Genomic DNA, 24,959 nt, shown 5'->3' on the forward strand with positions numbered 1-24,959 from the left:
CTGGCAAGCAAGGTGGGTGGCCTGCAGTTCCAGGATGTTGATATGCATCTGTGCTTCCCTGGGCAACCAGAGGCCCTGGGCTGTGTGGCCCTCCAAGTAAGTGCCCCACCCCACAAGTGAGGTGTCCATGGTGAGTGGTGTGGAACAAGGGGGGAGTGAGTGGAATGCTGGCTAGGATCATGGATGGGTTCCACCAGCAGAGGAGGGAAGCCAAGATGGAGATGGGGATTAGGGCTGGCTTGTCCAGGTGCTCCAACTGTGGGTTGTAGACCCACTAGAGACAGGTGGAGGCAGAGCAAATGCAGGTGGGCATACAGCGTGCCCAAGGTGCAGGCTGCTATGTGGCCAAGGAGGAAGAGGCACTGCTGGATGTGTGTATGCAGAAGGTGGTGTAGTTGTGCAATGAGCATGGTGAATCGATCTGATAGGAGAAAGGCTCGGGCTGCAAGAGAGTCCATGTGTGCCCCATGAAGGTGAGATTGCAGGTAGGTCTGGATAATGGTGAAGAGGCAGTTGAGAGATGTTGCAAAGAGGAGTCAGTCATCTAGATAGGGGAATAGCTAGTGGTCTAGATAGCTCATGTACTCCGCTACACCCATGAAGATGCAGGGAGCAGTGGCTGCCCTAAAGGGGAGGACCCAGAACTGGTAGTGGGAGTGTCCCACGGTGAAGCAGAGGAACTTGTGATGAGTGGGGTGGATGTCTATATGAAAATATAGATCCTTCATATCAAGAGCTGCGAACCAGCTTCCATGGGGGAGGGCCAGGATAATGAGGGGGAGCAAGACCATCCAGAAGTGGAACTTGCGTATGCATTTGTTCAGCGACCAGACATCCAGAATGGGACGGTGGCCACCCCTTTTCTTTGGAACAAGGAAATAAGGGGAGAAGAAGCCATGGCAGTGCAGGACGCATTTTATGGCACCTTTCCAGAGGAGGGTGTCTGCTTCCTCTCCAAGACTGCATCGGGAAGGATCCCCAGGGTCCTCATGGGGTGGGCGACAAGGAGAGGAACTCAACTGGTGAACAATATCCAGCACCCAGTGGTGATCTTGCTCCAAATGTGGGCAAACAGGGCAAGACAGCCCCCCAAAACAATCTGAGGTGCTGCAGAAGGGGTGGAGTGAGTTTCTTGGATCTTGGGGGAAGAAACAAAAGGATTACTTGGATGGACATTGAGGGAAGGTGCAGGTGGTGGCAGAGTAGTGCACGGGTATTGGCGAGATGGATCTTGCCGTGTTGAGGGTAGGGCTGGTAGGCAGTGCAAGGGCATGGTCAGGAGGACAAGCACTGCTGCCTGCAAGTTGGGGCAAGGGTGTAGATTCAGAGTGACCAGAGGGTGGCACAGGAGTCCTTAAGAGTGGAGAACTTGTCCATTTAATCACTGAAGTTTGTGGCTGTCAAAGGGGATGCCCTCTAGGGCAGTCTGGATCTCCTTGGGAAAGCTGAAGGGTTGAAGCCAGGAATCCCGGCAGAGCACCATCCTGTGCGCCAGAGAGCATGACGCAGTGTCAACCGTGGCTTGGAGGGCCACTTTGGCAACTAGCTTGCCCTCATCCAGCAGGGCCTGAAAAGCCTGCTGTTGCTCTGGTGGGAGAAAGGCCTGGAACTCCACCAACTTGGAGTAAGAGAGGAAGTCATACTTCACCAGGATGGTCTGGTAGTTGCCAATGAATAACTGAAGGCCTGAAAAAGAGCAGACCTTGCACCCCAGAAGGTCAAATTTCTTCATCACCTGATCAGGAGGGCCTTGGGATGTTGCTGGCAGGCTTGGTCAGTCACCGTGTGAACCATGAGCGAATTGCGGGGTGGGTGGGTAAACAAGGAGTCCATACCCTTAGATGGCATGAAGTAGTGGCACTCTGCCCGGTTCAGGGTAGGGGCACAGAAAGCTGGGATGTGCCAGACCACTTAACCTGGTTACAAGACAGTTCCATCGATAGAGAGGGTATGCACTACAGCTATTCCCATTTATGTGATCAGGTTCACATGTGAAAAATATTCATGTTCCAATTTGAATCAGATAAATGGACATTTTAAACTTGGTTCCAGATACATGAAAGGCTATTTTTTAAAAAGTTCTCAAATTGTTACTGACCATGAGAAGATAATTTTTCAGGAAAATATAATTCTGCATTATTTTCTTGGTTTTTGAAACTGAGATACACTCAGTGCTGTCAATATTGCACTCGGGAGCAGTGTTAATTACAGAGTTAAGTATTTGGAATGAATATGTGGATGTGGCCAGGAGTAGCACTTCACTGCTGACATTTTCCAGATGTAAATCTAGTAGCTGGTTCTATGCTTATACAGGATATAACTGAAAATGCCATGCAGGCAAGCTTGTTATTTCTCTCTGCCATTACTACATAACTTACACTGAAAATACTCCAATATACAGGTGTTTTGTTAGATTCTTTGGTTTGACAATTCAAACAGCACGTCTGCTTAATGGGGAAACAAGCTAACTCATGCTGTTATTTATACATAAAAAGAAAGTATCCCCACCTAAACATTGTGGAGAAAAAAAATTTCTAAACATGAATTCTCAGCCCTCTTGATATTAATATACGCTATGCATTTATGGTCTGTGAACAGAAAGTTTAAGTGGGTCAACTGCACTAAAGTGATCCTTTAGTTTCTTTAACTTGTGTTTATATCCACAAGAGATCACTCTACTTCAAAAGTTGTCCATTTTTAGCTCCTCTACTCTCCAGTTATTTTTTCAATACAAAGAAATTGAAGAGGAAGTAAACAGGTCAGATTGAAAAAATAAACTTGAAAGTGCTAGGTCATAGTTCAGGGAAAAGTTTTTATTTAGGGCTAACAACTAGATAATAAATAAAGGCATATACTCATGTAATAACAGATGTTCTCATGCACTTAACACATACAATAAAGCTGGCTTACATTGTTTGGACAAACTGAGAAGAGGTATTTGGCAATACTATATATCTGAACAATTTAAAGATTATAGAACAAATTCTTCCTGCTGTTGATTTTTTACATTTCCTTTATACAACTTTGAATAAATATTAACACACTTATTTTTCCTCATACTGTCTTCACTTTTAACATGCCAGATAGCTAAGCCATAGCAATATACAACCGCCTAGAAACGGCTTTTATGATTTATATTTAGTAGGAGCCTAGAAATTATTCCCAATTTTACCATTTTTGTAAAAGTTGTTTAGTTAGAGCCAAATTTAAAAAAAAACTGCAGAGAGTTTAAGCTCATTTAAACATTCAGTGCAAGGCCAGTCCAGACCACAAACTGATACTGTAACATAAGCCAGTATAATTTAAATAATAAAACGTGCCCAAAAGATTCAAGAGGAAGCAAACAGAGAATGACTTTACTGTTGAAAGATTAATTTGATACCTAACATGCAGATACTGCAGTATTAGACATTTTTCAAATCTTTATGAGATGGCAAATTCAGATGGTATAAGTAGGCCTTTTTTAAAAGAACAGAACTCACAATACTACCACAATGGCCAAAAAAATGACAAACTATTGTAAAGAGAAATCAATCTGATTAAAAAAAGTAAATATTTCAATTAACACTGAAAAGTGTTTGTAATCATTATTTACAATTTATCAATGATAGCAGTGTACAGTTTCATACAGTCAAGTATACTGCTTTCAGCAAATGCCAATTCTTAATCCCCCAGTAAAGCATTAGACAGTAATATAGCATTTCTTCTAAACACATCAATTTAATGAAGGAGATCGATCCGTGGTCCAGAGTAATTCTATATATGGCCATTTGGTTTGCAAACAGCGCTTTATTGGAGTATCATCAGTCTGTAGCATTGGATCTTCAAAGCCCATAATAACTGCTGTGCCTTCTACATACATGACCTGTCAAAATAAAACGATTACTTCAGTATATTTCCTGAGATACCTTTAAAGATAGACATAGAATGTTGTTTTCACAGTGTAGGAAGCCACTTGTCACAAAGCATGCTTTTCATAACAAAAGGAAAAACTCAAATCAAATTAAAGTTTTACACAAGTGGTTCACATTTATTGAAATATGAGATCCAGAGTATCTAACTAGTAGGTGTTGATGCCTGAAACTTCTATTCAGGTCACAGATTAGTCATGCTGTTCATATACTGACAAAGGCCAAAGCAGAAAAAAAATAAAATTGAAAACTTAAATGATGCAAAAAGTCTGAGGCAATAGGCCATTCATTGAACAAACTCAATTTGCTTTAGATAAGATGAAAAAGCACAACAGGCAAAACATGTACAAATCTTTCCTTATAGTAGAGCACGAGTCTTACAAGGAAGTCAGAAATCATGTTTTGACCAAATTTTCAGGTGAGTAATAGCATAGTTTTGCAGCACCAAAGTCTGCGTCTCTATATATGGAAACACTATGAAGTTATGCAAAAAGAAAAGGAGTACTACTGGTACCTTAGAGACTAACCAATCTCCTCACTGTACTTTCCACTGAATGCATCCGATGAAGTGAGCTGTAGCTCACGAAAGCTTATGCTCAAAGAAATTGGTTAGTCTAAGGTGCCACTAGTACTCCTTTTCTTTCTGCGAATACAGACTAACACGGCTGCTACTCTGAAACTATGAAGTTAGAGCACTGAAATTTGCTCATATTGGTACATGTTACTATAAATAATCTGATATTTTTCATTCAAATGCAACAGAAAAGAGGGAGGAGTGAATTAACATAACACGTGTCAGTAGACAGAACAAATGAAAAGAAATTGACAACCAATACAAATGTGCACAAGAAAATAAGGGTTAACAATGAGGATGAACAAAATCTTATATTTCGTATTTCATGCTTTCATGAATAAGCACACACAGAATAAAATTTAACCATCCAACTAAGTGGCCTGATTTTCAGAGGTGACCAGCACCCACACCTTGCACTGAATTTGAGCTGCAGGTGCTCAGCACCTCTGAAAGACAGGTCACTTCTTTAGATGCCCAACTTTAGCAAAACATGTTTGAATATTTTGGTCTTAAAGTAAGTAGACAAAAGGTATAGGAAAATAACTTCTACTGCTACAGCTTACCTGTCCCAAAGTTAAATGTACTCTTATTTTCAAAATATCAGCTAGTCCCCTATTCCCTGGGTTCAAGGCAACTAGAGTTAATTAGATTCATACTATGAAGCCCTTGTTGTAGTCAGTTTAATTCAGCAATATTGTTTAAAGATAATAGCCAGAATTCTCTAGAAGATCATTGTTACAAATATATGGTGGGTAAGGTTAAACTTTAAAAAATATGTATACAAAATAACCAGGCAACAGAGTGGATAAAAACAGATTAAAAAAATCAAATACTTTTCATTTCAATAAAAATATCCATTTGTTAAAAAAATTTACAATTAAATTTGAAATTGTCATCCTATGTTAAGGCTCAAACTTATTATAATCCATTAAAATTAAATACTGTAATATAATACTAAGCAGTACACGATTGCTGACAATTTTTAAAGAAAGTCAAACCATTAGCCAGTGACTGCCACCAGTTCAAACACCTGACACCAGAGTCTGCTGGAAATGCGAAATCAGCTTTTGACAGCACTAGTCTCTTTTGCAAGGTGCAGAAAGAATGTTTTCTTCACTTCAGTTTATTCAATTCAGTTCATTCAATAAATTCAGTTCAATGACCTAATTCAAACTTAAGAAGCCAATTATGTATTGAAAAAGCAGGAAAGATGGTTATTATTCATAGATTGGAAAGGAAAACAAAATGTGAAAGAATGAGATCTACTAGTTCTAAAATTTTGAAGGACATGGTAACCAGAAATAATCAGTCAATTCACTAACTACAGAAAATGCTTCCTTTGTTTAATAAATTAGTTTTAATAAAGGTTGGTAACTTCTCTTGTATGTAAGCAGCACATTTAAAATAATTTAATAAAAAAATTAATGCTATATTTGTGCATTTTAAATTGAATTTCCATTTGAAATTGAAACTTGAAAAAAGCAAGCAAAAGCTTGTCAATTAGTAAATTAGAACTGCCTCGTTCACCATTTTGAAGCATAATAAAAATGTTACAATTAACAATCTGAACAAATGTAACAACCTATAATAATCAACCTATGATTAAAATCAGATTTAAATCAATCCAACCTGCTAGGCAATCATAATAATCTGAGTACCTTTGCCTACATTTGGAATATGAGACTGTTGGAAGTTCCATAGCAATTAATTCTAAAGACTTTATAATCCCAAATTATTCTGATTTCAACCAGCACTAAATGGTGATTGAATCAAAATGCATTTTCTGGAAGGACCTCCTCACTGGTAGTTGTCTCTGTTTATTCATTCCTTGTGATCTCTACTCAGACTGGTAGCAAAATTTGCTAATTAGAACTGGTTGAAAAATGTTTTTTTCCTTTGAAGAATAATCTTTGATTTGACAGAAATTTGAATATCAATTTTTTTGGGCCAAGACCAGAAATTTTGATTTTGAATGCTGCTGTGGTGCCTTATGGGAGTTTAAGTTCATCTGTCTCATAACCCCATTCTCCTCTCTGGGTCCAACTACATCTCCCATGATGCATTGTCTCCTCTCTGCAAAAGGAGTGACTGGTGTATCACAGTAAATATGGTTTGACCAGAGAGCATGGTATATAGAAGAGAACTGGAGTATGAGGTAGCATTTCCAAATTGAAATACTTCTGGTTTTGGGAAGGGGGGGGAGGGGGGAGAGAATCAATTTTCTGTGGAAAGCAGAAAATTTGTGCAAAACAAGTTTCTATCGAAAATTTTTTACTTGGCTAGCTGTTCAGTGTCAAATGTGGTGGCAGTTCTGCAATATGGACACAAGGAAAGGCACTGACAAACTCATTTCACATAAGACAGTGAACTGCTATCACATGGTCATGATTACTGGTTTCTCCTAAGCAGGTCTCAATTCATTTTCTCTCAGATCACCATACCTTTTCATTATAATTGGACTGCTTCAATCCATTGTAGTGATATACAGTGAATGACTCTGGAATCCTGGAGTCCTAGTATAAACAAGACAGTTCATTTTATATCATAAAACCAGTTTAACGTGCACCCTTTTTCTCTTTACAATTACTTTGCTTGATGAAAAAGGGGTAAGCAGGTGGGGGGGGGGGGGGGGAGGAAGTGAGTTAAGATACAAGATACTGAAGATTTTCCAGGCTCCTCATAGGAGAAAAATACAACACCCAGTCAATCAGTTCCTCTACCTGTTAATAGATTAGGCAACCCAAAATGTTCAAGAGACTAATGATTCAGTGCCCAACTGGATATCTGGAAGTGGAATTATTAATTATTATTATTTTTTTAAAGAGTTGAGCATATACACTCTGAGAATTGGGCCTCCCGAAGTGTCTCATGTTCAACACCCAAACATACTAGCCACTTAAAACTGTTAAGTCTGATACAGTTAGAATGCTTAAGTACTCAGTAAAAGATTTAATAAATATTTTCCAAAAAAGAATTCCTTCTTCACTTACCAAAAAGTGCAGAAGAATCATGTCTGGAGTTAAAAAGAGTGGTATTTAAATGTAATAAAATAACTAATTCCAATTTGTCAGTGGTGTATTGCTTCCAGACTTGTCAATAATTGCAACATATCAGTTTTCGTATGATATAAAATTTAATTCAGAAGACTTTCTAGTGGTTCCACAGCTGTGGAAACTTTCAATCTTAAGAAAATGAATGTTGCAGCCTACATTTTAGAATCACCGTAGTGTTAGCCCTGGTCTACACTATGAGTTTAGGTCGAATTTAGCAGCATTAGATTGATTTAACCCTGCACCCATCCACACGAAGAAGCCATTTTTGTCGATTTAAAGGGCTCTTAAAATTGATTTCTGTACTCCTCCCCAATGAGGGGATTAGTGCTGAAATGGACATCGCTGGGTCGAATTTGGGGTAGTGTGGACGTAATCTGACGGTATTGGCTTCTGGGAGCTATCCCGGAGTGCTCCATTGTGACTGCTCCGGACAGCACTCTGAACTCAGATGCACTAGCCAGGTACACAGGAAAAGCCCCGGGAACTTTTGAATTTCATTTCCTGTTTGGCCAGTGTGGCGAACTCAGCAGAACAGGTGACCATGCAGTCCCCCCAGAATGTTTCTACGCTCTCCCTATCATCTCTATCCCTGAGGTTATCACAGATTAGAAGGCAAAAACCCCGCACTCGCAATTACATGTTTTCCGAGCTCATGCAGTCCTCCCACACTGATAGGGCACAGCTTAATGCATGGAGGCATTCAGTGGCAGAGGACAGGAAAGAACTGCTGTGTTTGCGTAACAGCAAAGTATCATGCCTTGCTAGAGTTCCTGCTCGAGCCAGGTTGCTGTGTCACAGGCACATGTGTCCGCCTTGGGCGGGGGCATGACTGCTTTGCGAGCAGGAAGGCCATAGATATAGACATTGTATCAGGCAGCTTCTGTAACTAGAGAAAACATTCCTGTGCATTTGGCAAAGTTTGTGGCAAAAAAAGAGAAGCCCCCTGACATACCAAACTAATAATACACAACCACACATTACATAAAGTATAATAGGGCCCACGCGAGGGATACGTTCAAGTTGGGTTTCCGTAATGTAGTGGTTATCATGTTTACCTAACGTACGAAAAGTCCCTGGTTCGAACCTGGGCCGAAACAGGTCCCTGTTCCTTTTTCTGACTCCCCTCCTGCATTTTTAGTCTTAGAACAGACCGCGCTGTGAAATGTTACTTTGAATTATATCAATTATACGTTAAATAATATGGAAGCTCTCTCTAAGTTATAGTCCCGGGTTCCTTACCCTTTCAGCTGCTCTGATAAATTAACATTTTTGTTAGGGGCAGGGGAAAATTTTCATGAAGCTTTCTGTAAGGACTAAATGCTATCTAGGACTCTGAAATAATCGTAACGTGGCCCATAGAGTACAATACTCGTTCTGGATTTGTCATTCCACAAGTTGAACTGCTCCTTACTACTGTCCAGGCTCCATGAGCCATGGGAGCAAGGGGCAGGCTGGGGTAGATGCGACCACGCAGTGCTGCCCGCTGGGAGAGCAGCCTGAGGCAGAAGCCTCCAGCTCACATGATATTCCAGGCAGGACTGAATCTCCATGAGACAAAACTTAAAGAAGAGAATGACCTGGAGTCACTCGCATTCGGTGCTCTAAGAGGAGGATAGCCATGTCTGTCCAGGCGCCCCGATCGACCTCACCAAGGACTACCAGGAGCACCCAGGAGATGTATGACGGCTATCAATCCTACTGTACCATCTGCTGCGAAGGCAAGGGCTGCTGCTGTTTAGCAATGCAGTACCGCGTCTGCCAGCAGCACCCAGGAGATGTACGGTAATGATGAGCTGAGCGGGCTCCATGCTTGCCGTGGTATGGCAAGCCTGGCAGTGGGCTGAGCAGGGCCAGCAGCCAGGACTCCGGCTGGCAGGAGCCAGCGGCTGGAGCCCCAGACTGGCAGCACTCAGCCCATGGCCTGCCTGGGGTTCCGATCACCCAGACAGGCAGCGGGCTGAGTGGGGCCGGTGGACAGGACCCTGGAAAAAAGGCGCGAAACGATTGTCTGCCGTTGCTTTCATGGAGGGAGGTGGGCCCGACGATATGTACCCAAAACCACCCGCGACAAAGTTTCTGCCCCATCAGGCATTGGGAGCTTAACTCAATATTCCAATGGGCAGCGGAGACTGCGGGAACTGTGGGATAGCAACCCACAGTGCACCGCTCTGTAAGTCTATGCTAGCCACAGTAGTGAGGACGCAGTCCGCCATCTGAATGCGCTTAGTGTTGACATACGCAATTTACTGTATAAAACCGAATTCTATAAAATCAACCTAATTTCGTGTGTAGACATACCTTAGTGTTACACTTTGCAATATCGTTTTACTACAGTACATTTTTCTCATCAATATTACATCTTTAAAAGGTGCATTGCCAAGTATACTTTTAAAATAGTTGTGGCTGTTTCACTTTTCCTTAGTAACACTTAGAATCTTTAAAATAAAGTTTCATAACTTTGACAAATGCTGATTTTCCTGTATTTCAAACATGGCTGAAATTAATAAGGCTATTTTGTTTACTAACTATAGCTTCAAGTTATATAGTGAGAGAGAATATGTCTTGGAGTCTCAGCCTGGTCCCCAGTGTAGAGCCCTGCAAATCCACGGATAACTGCGGATATCCACAGATAATTTTTGTGGATATAGATCGGATGCATCCGTACAGGGCTCTACTTATCTGACACTTGGCAGCTTCAGTGGAGATTGCTTTTTGGTGCGAAGGCTACAAATTAGAATAGCTTTTCATTTAACATTTTGGATTGCTAAATCACATAGGACAGTTATACTTAACTGAACAGTGCTAAGAGTTACCAGCTGACCCGAAGTAATCAAAGGAATGTAACATTTATTAGACTAAATAATTTTGCAAAAATGCACATTCGAGGTATGAATGTTTAATGCATCACTGAAGAATCCTATTTAGTGAAATACAAAGTGTTCTATGGCATAAGAAGGAGAAAAAAAAAAAACATCTATGTTACCTGCTCAGGGAAGAATTCTTGCAGAAAGGGACCCAGTAATATGATTCCTAGTCCTTCTGGGTCTAATTTGGTCTTCATGAGATTTACACTAAAACAAGAACATTGGATACAAAAATATGAGTTGCACATTTTTATTCTTGCATGACTATGTTATGGGGTACTACAACACTTCTGACTGCCAAATATATTGAGGTTTTTTTTATTTAGACTCTTAAAATGACAAATGCACCAGAACGGCACCAGATTTGAGAAAATGCAGTTATTTTTAAACCAAAGTAATCTGTTATTTAAAATGGAAGTAGTTATAATTTTGAAAGATTGCCTTATTAGGTAAAGTCAGTTGAAAGTCATGCAAACTAAAACCTACACTTTAACTCAGAAGACATTTTGCTGTATGCTGCAAGCATTCCTCATCTTAAACACACAAGCCAGTCATTCTTTGAAGAGTTCTGACCAAACAACCTGCTTTTAAGTGGAGATTTGAAAAGCCACCAATGAATACATTTCAGAGGTTTTTAAAATTAAGTTTGATAAGAATAAATTTCATTGAAATAAGGTCCCATGTTTATCATTGTATATTTACAAAATGCCTTTCATATTAAAGTAGCCCAAACCACTTAACATTTATTTTGATAGTGTATACTCTCATTCTTTCTGTTTTTGTATGTATACTGAGTAGTATAAAAGCTTTATTGGCAGCAGTGCGGGATTTTTGCCAGCTGTTGTAAATGAGTGTCAATAAAACATTTACATTTCTATTTATGCAATATATTTTACAGACTGTTTAGCAGAGCTTTAAAAAGTATTCATATTTTTCCTAGCTCTCAGTCTAGTTCTAAAAGCTTATCAGGATAGGCTTCTGAATGAGAAATTTTAGAATTCACACCGTATCTAAACTAGCTCTCCTGTAAATCAAGCAGAATTTTAACATTAATTTTAAACCTGTCACTGGTCCATGACAGAATATTTACCATTCTGCTAGTAAGCCACATCTTTGGTGTGTTAGACATTTTAATTTTTTTAAAGCAGTCTGAAAACTGCTCAGTTTTGGAACATTAGAACAGGTTCTAGGCATGACGGATTAGTGGACAGAATGCACATAAGGCATATTTAGGGCTTGTTTACAGGGAGCAGCAATGTGCAGCATGAGGGTGTGATTTCTAACGTGCACTAACATATTGTGCATTAAATTGGCCCATGTAGAGCCTGCTGGTGCACACTACAGTTTCCACAGCTCACTTTAACATAGTACTGTTTCAGACAGAGCTATGTTAAAGTGCAGCAGGTTACATGGACTTGTCAACATGCAACACATTAGTGCGCATTAGAAATCACACCCCTGTAAGATGCATTATTCCACTTTGTAGATAAGCCCATAAGTGTATACCACTTTTCAAATGCTCTGCAATTAACTTAATGAATATAGAGAAACCCCTTTACTCAATGAAATACATCTCTAGAAAATAATACAGCAACTGTTTAAAAACCTCTCAGCCACACTAAGTTTGAAGCCTGGTTTTAAGCAGTCATGAGATAAAAGATAGTCCTTTAATGGATTATTAACTGGTTAAAAGATAGGAAACAAAGTATAGGAATAAATGATCCGTTTTCAGAACAGAGAGAGGTAAATAGCATCTCCAAAGGATCAGTACTGGGAGCTGTGCTGTTCAACATATTCATAAATGATCTGCAAAAAGAGGTAAACAGTGAGGTGGCAAAGTTTGCAAATAATACAAAATTACTCAAGATAATTAAGTCCAAAGCTGACTGTAAAGAGTTAGAGGGATCCCACAAAACTGGGTGACTGGGCAAGAAAAAAATGGCAGATGAAATTCAGTGTTGATAAATGCAAAATAATACACATTGGAAAACATAATCCCAACTGTACAAACAAAATATTGAGATCTAAATTAGCTGTTATCACTCAAGAAAGATCTTGGAGTCATTGTGGATAGTTCTCTGAAAACATCCACTCAATATGCGGAAGAAGTCAAATAAGCTATTAGAATGTTAGGAATGGGATATATAGTAAAATATAAGTATCATAATACCACTATATAAATCCATGGTGTGCCCACACGTCAAATACTGAGGGCAGGTCTGGTCACCCCATTTCAAAAGAGATTTTAGAAATGAAAAAAGGTATAGAGAAGGGCAACAAAAATATTTAGGGGTATGGAACAGCTTCCATATGAGGAGAGATTAAAAAGACTGGGACTATTCAGCTTGGAAAAGAGACTACTACAGGGGGATATTATTGAGGTCTATAAAATCATGAATGATATGGACAATGTGAATGTGTTATTTACCCCTTCACCTAACAAGATCTAGGAGTCACCCAATGAAATCAATAGGCAGCAGGTTTGCAACAAACAAAAGAAAAGTACTTCTTCACATAATGCAGTCAACCCGCGGAACTCATTACTAGGGGACGTTGTGAAGAACAAAACTAACTGGATTAAAAAAGAATTAGCTAAAATGGTAAGGGATGTGACCCCATGCGCTGGGTGTCCCTAAGCCTCTAACTACTAGATGCTAGGACTCGATGATAGGGAATGGATCACTTGATAATTGCCCTGTTCTGTTAATTCCTTTTGAAGCATCTGGCATTGGCCACTGTCAGAAGACAGGATACTGGGCTACATGGACCACTGGTCTGACTCCAGTATGGCTGCTGTTATGTAGAAAGTAAACGTTAACTAACTGAAAATATAGATGGAAGTTAGGTAAAATGTAACCATCAAATTCTAACCAGGGCTAAACAACACTGATCTTCTAAAGAGTATCATAGGATCTTTAGTAATCACAAATTAGGGGAATTAGTTAAATTTGAAAAGATGGGGATCAATATGAAAATTTAAAGGTTCATAAGGAATTGGTTAAAAGGGAGACTACAGCTGGTCATACTGAAAGGTGCACTGTCAGACTGGAGAGAGGTTACTAGTGGAGTTCCTCAGGGATCGGTTTTGGGACCAATCTTATTTAATCTTTTTATTACTGACCTCAGCACAAAAAGTGGGTGTGCGCCAATAAAGTTTACGGATGATACAAAGCTGGGAGATACTGCCAATTTAGAGAAGGACTGGGATATCATACAGGAGGGTCTGGATGACCTTGTAAACTGGAGTAATAGTAATAGGATGGAATTTAATAGTGAGAAGTGTAACATCATGCATTTAGGGATTAGCAACAAGAATTTTAGTTATAAGCTGGGGATGCATCAATTAGAAATAACGGAGGAGGAGAAGGACCTTGGAGTATTGGTTGACCACAGGATGACTATGAGCCGCTAATGTGATATGGCTGTGAAAAAAGCTAATGCGATCTTGGGATGCATCAGGCGAGGCATTTCCAGTAGAGATAAGGAAGTGTTATTACCGTTATACAAGGCATGGGTGAGACCTCACCGGGAATACTGTGTGCAGTTCTGGTCTTCCATGTTTAAGAAGGATGAATTCAAACTGGAACAGGTACGGAAAAGGGCTACTAGGATGATCCGAGGAATGGAAAACCAGTCTTATGAAAGGAGACTCAAGGAGCTTGGCTTGTTTAGCCTAACCAAAAGAAGGCTGAGGAGAGATATGATTGTTCTCGATAAATATATCAGAGGGATAAATACCGGAGAGGGAGAGGAATTATTTAAGCTCAGTACCAATGTGGACACAAGAACAAATGGATATAAACTGACCATTGGGAAGTTTAGACTTGAAATTAGACAAAGGTTTCTAACCATCAGAGGAGTGAAGTTCTGGAACAGCCTTCCAAGGGAAGCAGTGGGGACAAAAGACCTATCTGGCTTCAAGATTAAACTCTAAGTTTATGGAGGAGATAGTTTGATGGGATAACATGATTTTGGCAATTAACCGATCTTTAACTATTCATGGTAAATAGGCCCAATGGCCTGTGATGGGATGTTAGATGGGGTGGGATCTGAGTTACTACAGAAAATTCTTTCCCGGGTATCTGGCTGGTGAGTCTTGCCCACATGCTCAGGGTTCAGCTGATCGCCATATTTGGGGTCAGGAAGGAATATTCCTCCAGGGCCGATTGCAAGAGGCCCTGGGGGTTTTTCGCCTTCCTCTGCAGCGTGGGGCATGGGTCACTTGCTGGAGGATTCTCTGCATCTTGAGGTCTTTAAACCATGATTTGAGGACTTCAATAGCTCAGACATAGGTGAGCGGTTTATTGCAGGAGTGGGTGGGCGAGATTCTGCGGCCTGCATTGTGCAGGAGGTCAGACTAGATGATCATAATGGTCCCTTCTGACCTTAATATCTATGAGTTTGAGAATCTCATTTCATCTCTAATTAAAAATGACACCTTCAGCAATAGTGCCCTCAATGCCATGTTGCAGGAATTAGTTCAGAATTGAAATACAATAATTCCATCTACTGAGTCACCAGCATAACTATCTGACCACAAATGGTTTTCCTTGCACACCTCCCAAATACTGAGCAGGTCTGAGGGTGGTTAGGTTTTGAGATCTGAAGAGATCACAGCCTGAGGTAGCAGCTTATAGGAAACTACATGTATACTATACATAATTTAGATGTTATTTGCTTCGAAGAACACCACATTTGCAACCGACATATAAGGAATTAAGAATCCAAATACTCTTTACGTTCTTTAAGTTTGTTCCATATTTCATGGACTGGAAACCCGAAATACAGAGACTTAGATGTCAGCTGAAAAATGTGGTGAACCTACATAAGTCAGAACCTACTCTATTATACTACTTCTTTAACAGAGAGAAAATATTGCAGACTATGGATATGGAGAAATTCCACAGCATTATCCGCAGAAAAGAGTCTTTTCAATATGGTATGCCTTTCTTGTGAATGATTCTTGACCATACAACACCTGATGTTCCATATGCAATAAGAGGTCATGATTATGCCACAAATATCTTAAAACCCAAGCAGCCAATTCTGAAAGAAAGCTGGATTTGGAAGGAAGATTTTTCCCTTTTCTTTGGGAAAGCAAATTTGTTAGAGGCAGTAGAACAAAAGAAGCCTTTCCAAGCTTCCCAAATCAGGCTCTTTCCCTAGAACTTGCAAAATTCTGTTCCCCTCTGGAGGGAGAAAATATGTTTCACACAGAGCTAACATCCCTAATTTTGTTTTGGAAGAGTTCACAACTCTTTTGATTAGGATAAAATGGAATTTGGCCTTATAAATGAGCAAAGTTAAAGCCTGGAAGGTGGAAAAACAAGTTCAGACACTGAGATTTGCTCTCTGGATTGGGTATTCAGGAAGCAAAATATGACTACATAAGCAGACCTTGGTGCAGAAGTTATTTGCTACCACCAAGCATTTGGGAAACACTACCGGCAATGCCAGTCCAAATGAGAATTAAATTACCGAGTGAAGAGAGTTTTATCTGAATAGCTACTATTAAAACCTGTACAGTAACTCCTCACTTAACGTTGTAGTTATGTTCCTGAAAAATGCGACTTCAAGTGAAACGACGTTAAGAGAATCCAATTTCCCCATAAGAATTAATGTAAGGGTTAGGTTCCAGGGAATTTTTTTTTGCCAGACAAAAAAGATGTGTATTTTTTTATATAATATACACACACAGAGTATAAGTTTTAAACAAACAATTTAATACAGTGAAGCTTGGTTGAGATGGTGAAGTCAGAGGGTGGGATATTTCCCAGGGAATGCCTTACCGCTAAATGATGAACTAGCAAGTGGATGAGGCCTCAAGAGATTAACTCGTTGTTAATCTAGCCTCACACTCTACAAAGCAGCAGGAATGGAGGGAGGGGAGACAGCATGGCAAAGTGTGTGTGTGTGGGGGGGGGGGGGCGAGGGGGAAGAGATGTGCATTTCCCCTTTAAGTATGCTGACCCACTCTTTAGTATACTGCCTTGTTAAGTTAATCAGCAAGCTGAGACCACAGCTGCTGCCAGGAAGCTTCCTCCATCCTGAGCCCTGTCATGTCCCCCATCTTCTCTATGGAGATGGAGTAAGCGGGGTGCAGTAGCTAGGGGGAGGGGGACACCCTGATATTAGCCCCCCTCCCCTCCCCACCCAACACACACACACACACACAAGGGAGGAGGCTTGGGGAGCAACTCCAAGGCAGACGGCAGGAGCAGCACATGGCATTGAGGGGAGGGACAGTGAACTGCAGGCAACTGATAGCCTGCTGGGTGGCTGCTTCACAGGGAACTGATAGGGAGGCTGCTGGTCCACCCTGGTTCCAAGCCCTCACCAGCTAGCTGCAACCGGCTGCTCTTCCTGAAAGCAGTGGACAAAGCAGGCAGCTGCCAAACGATATTATAAGGGAACATTGCACAACTTTAAACAAGCATGTTCCCTAACTGATCAGCAACGAAACAATGTTAACCGGGACGACTAAGTGAGGAGTTACTGTACATATCTGGTATTGATGGAAACAAAGTACAACTATATAAAATGCAACCATACAGAAACACAAAATCTGAAAAGCAGTTTGAACTTTGAGCTCTAGGATGGTATTAAATCTTCTTGTAACATGGTGGTCAGCTGTTGAGAGACCTTGTTTTTTCCAGCACACTGATTCGCCTTGCAGTATTGGGTTGTCATAGGCAAATACATGCACTTACAGAAACGCGAGTCACAAATAGCTAGTAACTGGGAGCTAGGAAAGACGCTCTTCTTTCTAAATCAAAAATGATTTTGAATCTTATCTTTAGGCCTTTTTTCTTTCTTTTACAACTGACTCAATATTTTGAGACACTATCCTTAGGACACTACACAGAATTAGATATACTAACAATTCAAGATAAAACCAACCCATAACTAATCTGTTAAATGAAAATTTAGCTACACAAATTATACTTACTATTCAGGATCTGATACAAGGTCCAACGCCTTCATTACATCTTCTAGAAGGGTATCAGGTATAAATCCATTATCTGCAAAAGGAACAAATTTTCTCAGTAGGGGAAAATAAACTGAAAACATTTCAAGATTATGGATTGTACCCAAAATACTGGTAATCAAAGCCACATCTTAGAATTTGAGAGTGCACTGTAAAGTTACAAGATGAGGTCTTAGAACACATGATTTCCATACATATTTCCCCCAATTAAAAAATTTCAGGCTTACACATCTTAAAAATGCCATTTTTCTAAAACGTTTGTAAATGCGAACCTTTTAAACTTAAAACGATTTTTTACTAATAGACATATAAATGCCACCTTAAAATGGTGAGAGAATGTTTCTAAACTTGTTTCTAATTAAAATAAAATGTGAATATCAGCCAGCTTTGAGTTCTAAAATGAAACTAAGGAATTTTTCAGTACTTATCAGATCACGATGGATCAAGTATGAAAGTTTTACATTTCTGAAAATGTAAGATTAGGGAAAGTGGTGGCTCACATACAAAGAAAGTCCCCAGCGTTGAAAAGCTTACAATGAGAACCCTACTTCCTACTATCACTATATTTGACTTCCTCATGCTCTGTAGTTTTCAAGGGGCGTGTCCATTTTATTATTAGGTTGATTAACCAACAAATCATGAAGTGTTGCTGTTTTATCAGTAGGTAGCACATTTCCCTATGGATATGTCTGTCTACACAAGAGCTGGAAGATGTGAATTCCAGCCTGAGGAAACATACCTGTAACTAGCTCTGATTGTGCTAGCTCATTAAAAATAGCAGCATAGTCATGGCAGTGCAAGCAATGGGAGGGGCTAGCTGTGCCAAATACATACCTGTGGTCTTGAATGAGATCATACACAGGGCAGCCATGTATGATTTATAGCACACTACCTCACTAAATCAGAGCTAGTGCGGATGTATGTCTCCCCAAGTTGGAATTTGCACCCTCCAGCAGTAGTGTACACATACCCTGTGATCAGTATTTAAGCCTCATCATGAGCAATGTGCCTTATAATGCAGGGGACTGTACTATTGGAGGTGCAGTGTTTTGCATATATTGTAAAACTGTTGCCCTATTTTTCGAGAGAGATTCTTCACACTCAAAACCACTCAATATAAAGATTTCAACCCAAAGCTAAACAATGCAGCCTTACCTTCTGGGTCATAGGTTTGAAAAACTCTTCTGGCTTGTTCCGAAGGAGCTTCAGGAGCAACAAGGGCCAAATCCTAAACAAGAAAGTTCCACAAGATTCATTATTTCAGACCACTACATATTGTTTCACGATGGAAATACACGACCATACTGAAACATTTCAAACCTTAAATTAATGAAGAATAATGGCAGAGGTGAGCATTAGCTTCAAGTTAATTCCACACATTGGTGGTATTCTTCAAGGTTATGTTAGCGTGTTACGGTTTATTTACATGGCTTTCCACACAACTATCCTGGTATGGATATAGCTTGTCATGCAGATGTCCTAGCATAGAAATAGCAGATTCCAAGAGCGAAGAGTGCGATAATTGGGATGCTTATACTGGCAACTAGATCTTTTTGAACCTAAAAAGGTATACACCTTTAAATCAAAGTTACTCTTCAAAATAAATTTTAAAGACAAGAATAACTAAAGACATGGAAAAAAAAACAGAAAAGTTGGTAAAATGCAGATGGGTATATCAGAGATAGATCATGCCAGACTAACCCAATAACTTTCTTTGAAAAAATAACTGAGTTTTTTAGACAAGGGAAATGCAATGGGTCTAATCTGGACTTTAGTAAAGAATTTGATATAGAGATTAGTTAAAATGGAAAAAAAAGGAATAATTCCTAGAACAGATCTTTTAGAAAAACATCCAATCTTGATTTAAAAGTTGCCAGTGATGGAGAATCATCATGACCCTTGGTAAATTATTCGAATGATTAATTACCTTCATTTAAAAATGTATACCTTATTTCCTGTCTGAATTTGTCTAGCTTCACCTTCCAGCCATTAGATTGTTATACGTTTCTCTGCTAGACTGAAGAGCCCATTATCAAACACTTGTTCCCCATGTAGGTACTTAGACTAATCAAGTCTTTGTTAAACTAAACTGAGTATCATGTTTTATAATCCTTCCATCGTTTTCATGGCTGTCCTCTGAACTCTCTCCAGTTAATGGACTTCTTGAACTGTGGAAACAAGTACTGGACACAGTATTCCAGTAGCAGTCACATCAGTGCCAAACACAGATAAAAATATCTCTACTCTTACTCAAGATTACTGTTTATACACCCAAGGATCATATCAGCCCTTTTGGCCAAAGCATGCTGGAAGCTCATGTTCAGGGGATTATCCACCCCCAAATCTTTTTCAGAATCACTGATTACCAGAATAGAGTCCTCCACCTTGAAAGTATGGCCTACATTCCTTATTCCTAGACATATAAGAATTTCTGCCACGAAAGCTTATGCTCAAATAAATCTGTTAGTCTTTAAGGTGCCACCGGACTCCTCGTTGTTTTTGTGGATAGAGACTAACACAGCTACCCTCTGATACCTGCGATAAGCTGGAGTTTATCAGTTGGAAATGACAGAGGAGAAAGACAGACCTAGGTGCATTTGCTGATTACAGGATGACTGAGCCACCAATGTGATGTGGCTGTAAAAAAGGCAAATATAATCCTAGGATGTATCTGGTGAGGTATTTCCAGTAGAGCTAGAGAAGTATTAATATCATCGCACAAGGCACTGATAAGACCTCATCTGGAATACTGTGTATAATTCTGGTTACCCATGTAACCAGAAAGATGAATTCAAACTGAAACAGATGCAGAGAAGGGATATTAGGACAACCAGAGGACTGAAGAGCCTATCCTACTAGAGAAAAGATCTTGGCTTATTTAGCCTAGCAAAATGAAGGATGCGGGGGGATAAAATTGCTCTCTATAAATGCGCTGGGGGGCAAGGGGTAAAACATCAGGGAGGGAGAAGACCTATTAAAAATAAAGGACAATGTTGGCACAAGAACAAATGGGCATAAATTGGCCATGAATACATTTAGGTTGAAAATTAGAAGATTTCTAATCATAAGAAGAGAGAGGTTCTGGAACAGCCTTCCAGCAGGTGTAGTGGGGGCAAACAAACTAACTATAGTTTTAAGATTGATCTGAATAAATTTATCAATTGGATTATATGACAGGGTTGACGGCAACAGCAAGAGACTGGACTCAGTGACCCAGGAGGTCCTTTCCAGTCTAATGTTTACATTGCATTAAACCTAAATAATTTGTTACAAGTGAAAAAAAAAAAAAAGTTACCCTACCCAGTTAAAATGACCCACAGAGTACAAAACATTTTTTTCTTTTTCTTAAAGCAGAAACTCAAAGACAACACTTTCAGTCAGCAGATTTCAGTATGTGACAAATGGTTTTAGTCTGGATTGTGCAGGCCTGTATTACTGTTCAATTTAACTAAGTAGACATAAATAGAAGCCATGCATCTACATAAAGATAATAAAGTATGTTATTTCAGTACAGTGACCCACATCTTAGACTAAGGAAAGAAAAAGCTAGCTCAGGGAAAAACAGAAGTGAAATGCATTCAACCAGAATTTCATTCTTATATTATGTCTCAATTGCAAATGCTCCAAAAGCACAAGATATTTAAAGATATGCTTAACTTTTAAGGTTGGCATATGCTTAAATACCTCCCTGAATGGAAAGGATTTACTTCTTTATTGGCATACAATGACATATTAGGAATCCCCATATGTGAAACAATTTGTACAATTTAAAATAAATGGCATTCCTATTTAAGGAAAACTAATAAAAAGGCACTGTAATAAGTCTGATAACTAGAACAATGTTATAGAATCTCAGTACTTTTAGCAGTACATTCTCATGTTTATTTACTTTATCTGAGTCCCTTTCCCAACTGTACATTTTGCAAAAAACCAAATGTTACACTACCAAACGATAAGATTAAAAAAAAATAATTCTTCCAATCAAAGACTGTAACAGAAATTTAATGGAGGGAACAAGATTAGCTCTTTATATTGCACCACCATTACAGCAACGTCCTTAACATAAGAAAGGCCACACTGGGTCAGACCAAAGGTCATTCTAACCCAGTATCCTGTCTTCCAACAGTGGCCCGTGCCAGGTGCTTCGGAGGGAATAAACAGAACAGATATTCCTCGACTCATCCATCCCGTCATCCATTCCCAGCTTCTGGAAAACAGAGGCTAGGGACACCATCTCTCCCCATCCTGGCTAATAGCCATTGATCAACCTATCCTCCATGAATTTATCTAGTTCTTTTTTGAACCCTGTTATAGCCTTGACCTTCACAACATCCTTTGACAAAGAGTTCCACAGTCTGACTGAGCAGTGCATGAAGAAATACTTCCTTCTGTTTATTTTAAACCTGTTGCCTATTAATTTCATTTGGTGACCCCTAGTTCTTGTGTTATGAGAAGGAGGAGTAAATAACACTTCCTTATTTACTTTATCCACCCCTTCTCTCTAGCCTTGACAAATGCAATCTTGCCCCACTCATTTCCAGGCAAAATACTATTGCAAATATCATTTTCCTAGGGCATCACTTTGATCGCATTATCCCACTTTGAATCCCTCTACTTGATCCCCATTTATACATCAAACAAGCTGCTCATATTCACTTCCAAGGCCCTTCAGCCAATCCCCACCCTATCATTTTTCATTCACTATTTTGCTGTTGACACTCATCTCCTGTTGACCTGTGATGCCTGCCTCCACTGCCCACTTGTTCAATTTTCTAACACACCTTCATTGCTTTCTCCCATGCTGACCCATAGGCTTGGAAGGCACTCCCCATAAATGTATACAAAGCTACGTACTTGATTACCCACCTTCAAATCCCTCCTTTGCCACAATGCCTACAAAAAACTTTACAATAGTTAGGCTGCTCATGTGCCTATCATGACCAATACTATTTCATTGTTTACTTGTACGCCCTTGTCTGTCTATATCCATCTGTCGTTTCGTGTCAGGTTATAAGTCCCTTGAGGCAGGGGCTGTCTTTTTGTTCTGTATTTGTAAAGTACCTAGTACCTGGTCTATGACTATGGCCCCTAGGCTCTACAGTATAGAAATAAATAATATTTGAAAAAGTTGAAAAAACCCAGTCTTAAGAACGTCAGGTACGAAGAAGATGAAACATTGCAGCAATAATGAAGATCCAGAATGCTCTGATTAAGTTTAACAGAACTGTATTTGGGGGTGGAGGACACAACACAAAGACACTCAGGCCGGAACCTTTCAAACACAACTCCTTCCTAACTTTATACAGGGCTTGAAAGACTCTTCACTCGGTTTAACAGAAACTTTTGTCAAGGCAAGTGGGCTGAGGAGCTGCTGGGTTCTTTCCTGGCGAATGATAGACTCAGGATTGGAGAGGCTATTTTTAGGTTGCTTAAACCTTGTTTCATATCAGGGCATGTCCAAACACAAGACCATCTTAATGTCTTCATTTCTTCAGTGAAGAGCACACAGATTCCCTTTCTTGTAACTGGCCAAGTCTCCATTCCGTACAGTAAGAGGAGTCAAATTTCAGTTTTATACATGCTACCTTAACTTTATCATTATCTTTTATTCACAGAGAACTTCAATCCGCACTGGCCATTTACTTCATACAGCTCTGGTATGATGCCAGGCATCAGTCAGGAAGGCACTATTGTCAGCAACCACTGGCCTTTAAAATTTAAATTCTTTCACTCTTGGCTCTCTCCCTGCTATATCCTTTTATGGGGAGTTCTCCTTCCTCAGTTATCAGAGTCTTGGTCTTACCAACAGTCACCCTAAGCCCAGCCTGCTCAAAACTATGTTGCCACTGTTTAAAGTTAGCTTGCAGGATCTCACAATCTTTCACACATCACTAAATCATCAGCAAACAGCATGTTCCAAGGCAGCTCCCTTTGTATATTCTCACTTGTATCCAGGACAATTGCAAACAAAATGAGGCTTGACACTGAGCCCTGATGTAGGCTAGCTTTTACTAAAAGTTCTCTACTGTAGCTTCATTTAGTTTTGGCTGTGGTAGTCACTGCAGCATGCGTATCCTGGAAAAGACTGACACATCATTCTCACTCACCTCTCCACTGAAAACTCCACCAACTAGTTCTTGTTGCACACAATTGTACACCTTCTCCAGGTCCACAAAGACAATACCCAGTTGTGGTTTCTTTTCTATGAATTACCCCATGAGGATTCATAGTGCAAGTATGGTATCAACTGTCCTCCTTCCTAGCATGAACCCATACTGACTCTTCCAAATTTCAAACATTCCACACAGAAGCTTTTCAGTAATCTTCTCCCCTACTTTTATAACATGTGATGTCAGCTTAATTGGGCAATAATAAAGGAGATGTTAACCCTGTGTTAAAGTTTAAAAATGGGCAACAGAGCTTTTATGCCATTCATTTGGCATTTTCCCTTTTTTAAGAATATCACTGAACAAACTTGTAAGATACTTGGTGCCTTTCCTTCCCGATGATTTCACTGCATCCACTTCTCCTTTTTTCATATTCCTAAATGCCTCTGCAACCACTTTGTCCTGGAGGTAATCTATTGCGTTCCAGTTTGGCTCACATATTCTTAATTCCCCCCTTAGGTTCTCATGCATCACTCTTTCAAAATAATCACTCCAAATTTTGATTGACCCTTTGTTTGCAATATACTATATTCATTTCTAACATAAGCAAACTTGTTCAAATCTCTCATCATTTTCTCTCTTGCCTTGAGTCCATAAATAGTCTTCTCTCCCTCCTGTAATCCTAGTTAGTTATATATGCATCACAGTCCATACTTCTTGCTGTCACATTTCTTTTGGCCTCCTATTTTGCCCCCATGTATGCCATCTTATCACTCCTCAAACCCCTGGCCTGCTATTTTTTGAAGGTTACTTTTTCCCCTAATGGATTCTTTAACATGAGTATTCCACCCCCAAGTCTCCCTTCTTATCCCTTTCAACAGTGGATTCACTTGTTTCCAGCAAAGGTGACTTAAGTTTGAACCAATTGTCCTCCATGCATCAGCTGCGACCAAATCTCATCACATGCATCCCCCAGGTCTTGAACAGGGGAACTCCTTGCAGATATGCAGGGCAGCTGGGAATATTCAATAAGAAGTTTTAGACCAATTGACGACATCTCTCAGTGGGGCACTGTGCGGTAAGCTGGTGGTACAGCTACCACTATATGATGTCAAGACAAATAAAGACTGCCTTAAAATAAGTCTTGCCAGGGCTGGTGGGGATTATAAGCCTTGGTAGGAAGCTCCCCTAGTAGAAGAAAAGCTATTTCAAACCAAAGGTGTTCGACTTAGTCACCTGTAAATCTCATCCAGTACATATATATATATATATATATACATACACACACACACGATAAATGACTACCCAATATAACCAACCCTAAAGCAACTGTTTGAAACCCATACATGAATGAAGGTTTTTTGTTTTTTTTAAATTGCAGTATTGAAGAGGTATAACTAGTTCTCTCGGTACACGATTGTATGCCTTCTCCAAGTCTATAAAGACAATACCCTGTTGCTAT

The 24,959-nt window shown here is 39.8% G+C and overlaps 1 protein-coding gene across 2 annotated transcripts in view; it reads right to left on the minus strand.

Annotated features, from left to right (window-relative positions):
- Nucleotides 1-2,792: 2,792 nt before the first annotated feature.
- The window catches only part of MINDY3 (MINDY lysine 48 deubiquitinase 3), a 99,889-nt gene continuing 77,722 nt past the window's right edge, over nucleotides 2,793-24,959 (minus strand). For both annotated transcript variants that reach the window (XM_084621615.1, XM_084621616.1), the window contains 5 exons: nucleotides 18,546-18,618; nucleotides 17,352-17,424; nucleotides 10,522-10,609; nucleotides 6,927-6,998; nucleotides 2,793-3,865 (listed from right to left, as the gene is read on the minus strand). In XM_084621615.1, the coding sequence (XP_084477741.1) occupies nucleotides 3,716-3,865; nucleotides 6,927-6,998; nucleotides 10,522-10,609; nucleotides 17,352-17,424; nucleotides 18,546-18,618 (456 nt within the window). In that variant the 3' untranslated portion in view covers nucleotides 2,793-3,715. The remainder of the gene's footprint in view (nucleotides 3,866-6,926; nucleotides 6,999-10,521; nucleotides 10,610-17,351; nucleotides 17,425-18,545; nucleotides 18,619-24,959) is intronic.

This window comes from Lepidochelys olivacea, assembly GCF_965140295.1.
Source record: "Lepidochelys olivacea isolate rLepOli2 genome assembly, chromosome: 2".
Taxonomy (NCBI): domain Eukaryota; kingdom Metazoa; phylum Chordata; order Testudines; family Cheloniidae; genus Lepidochelys; species Lepidochelys olivacea.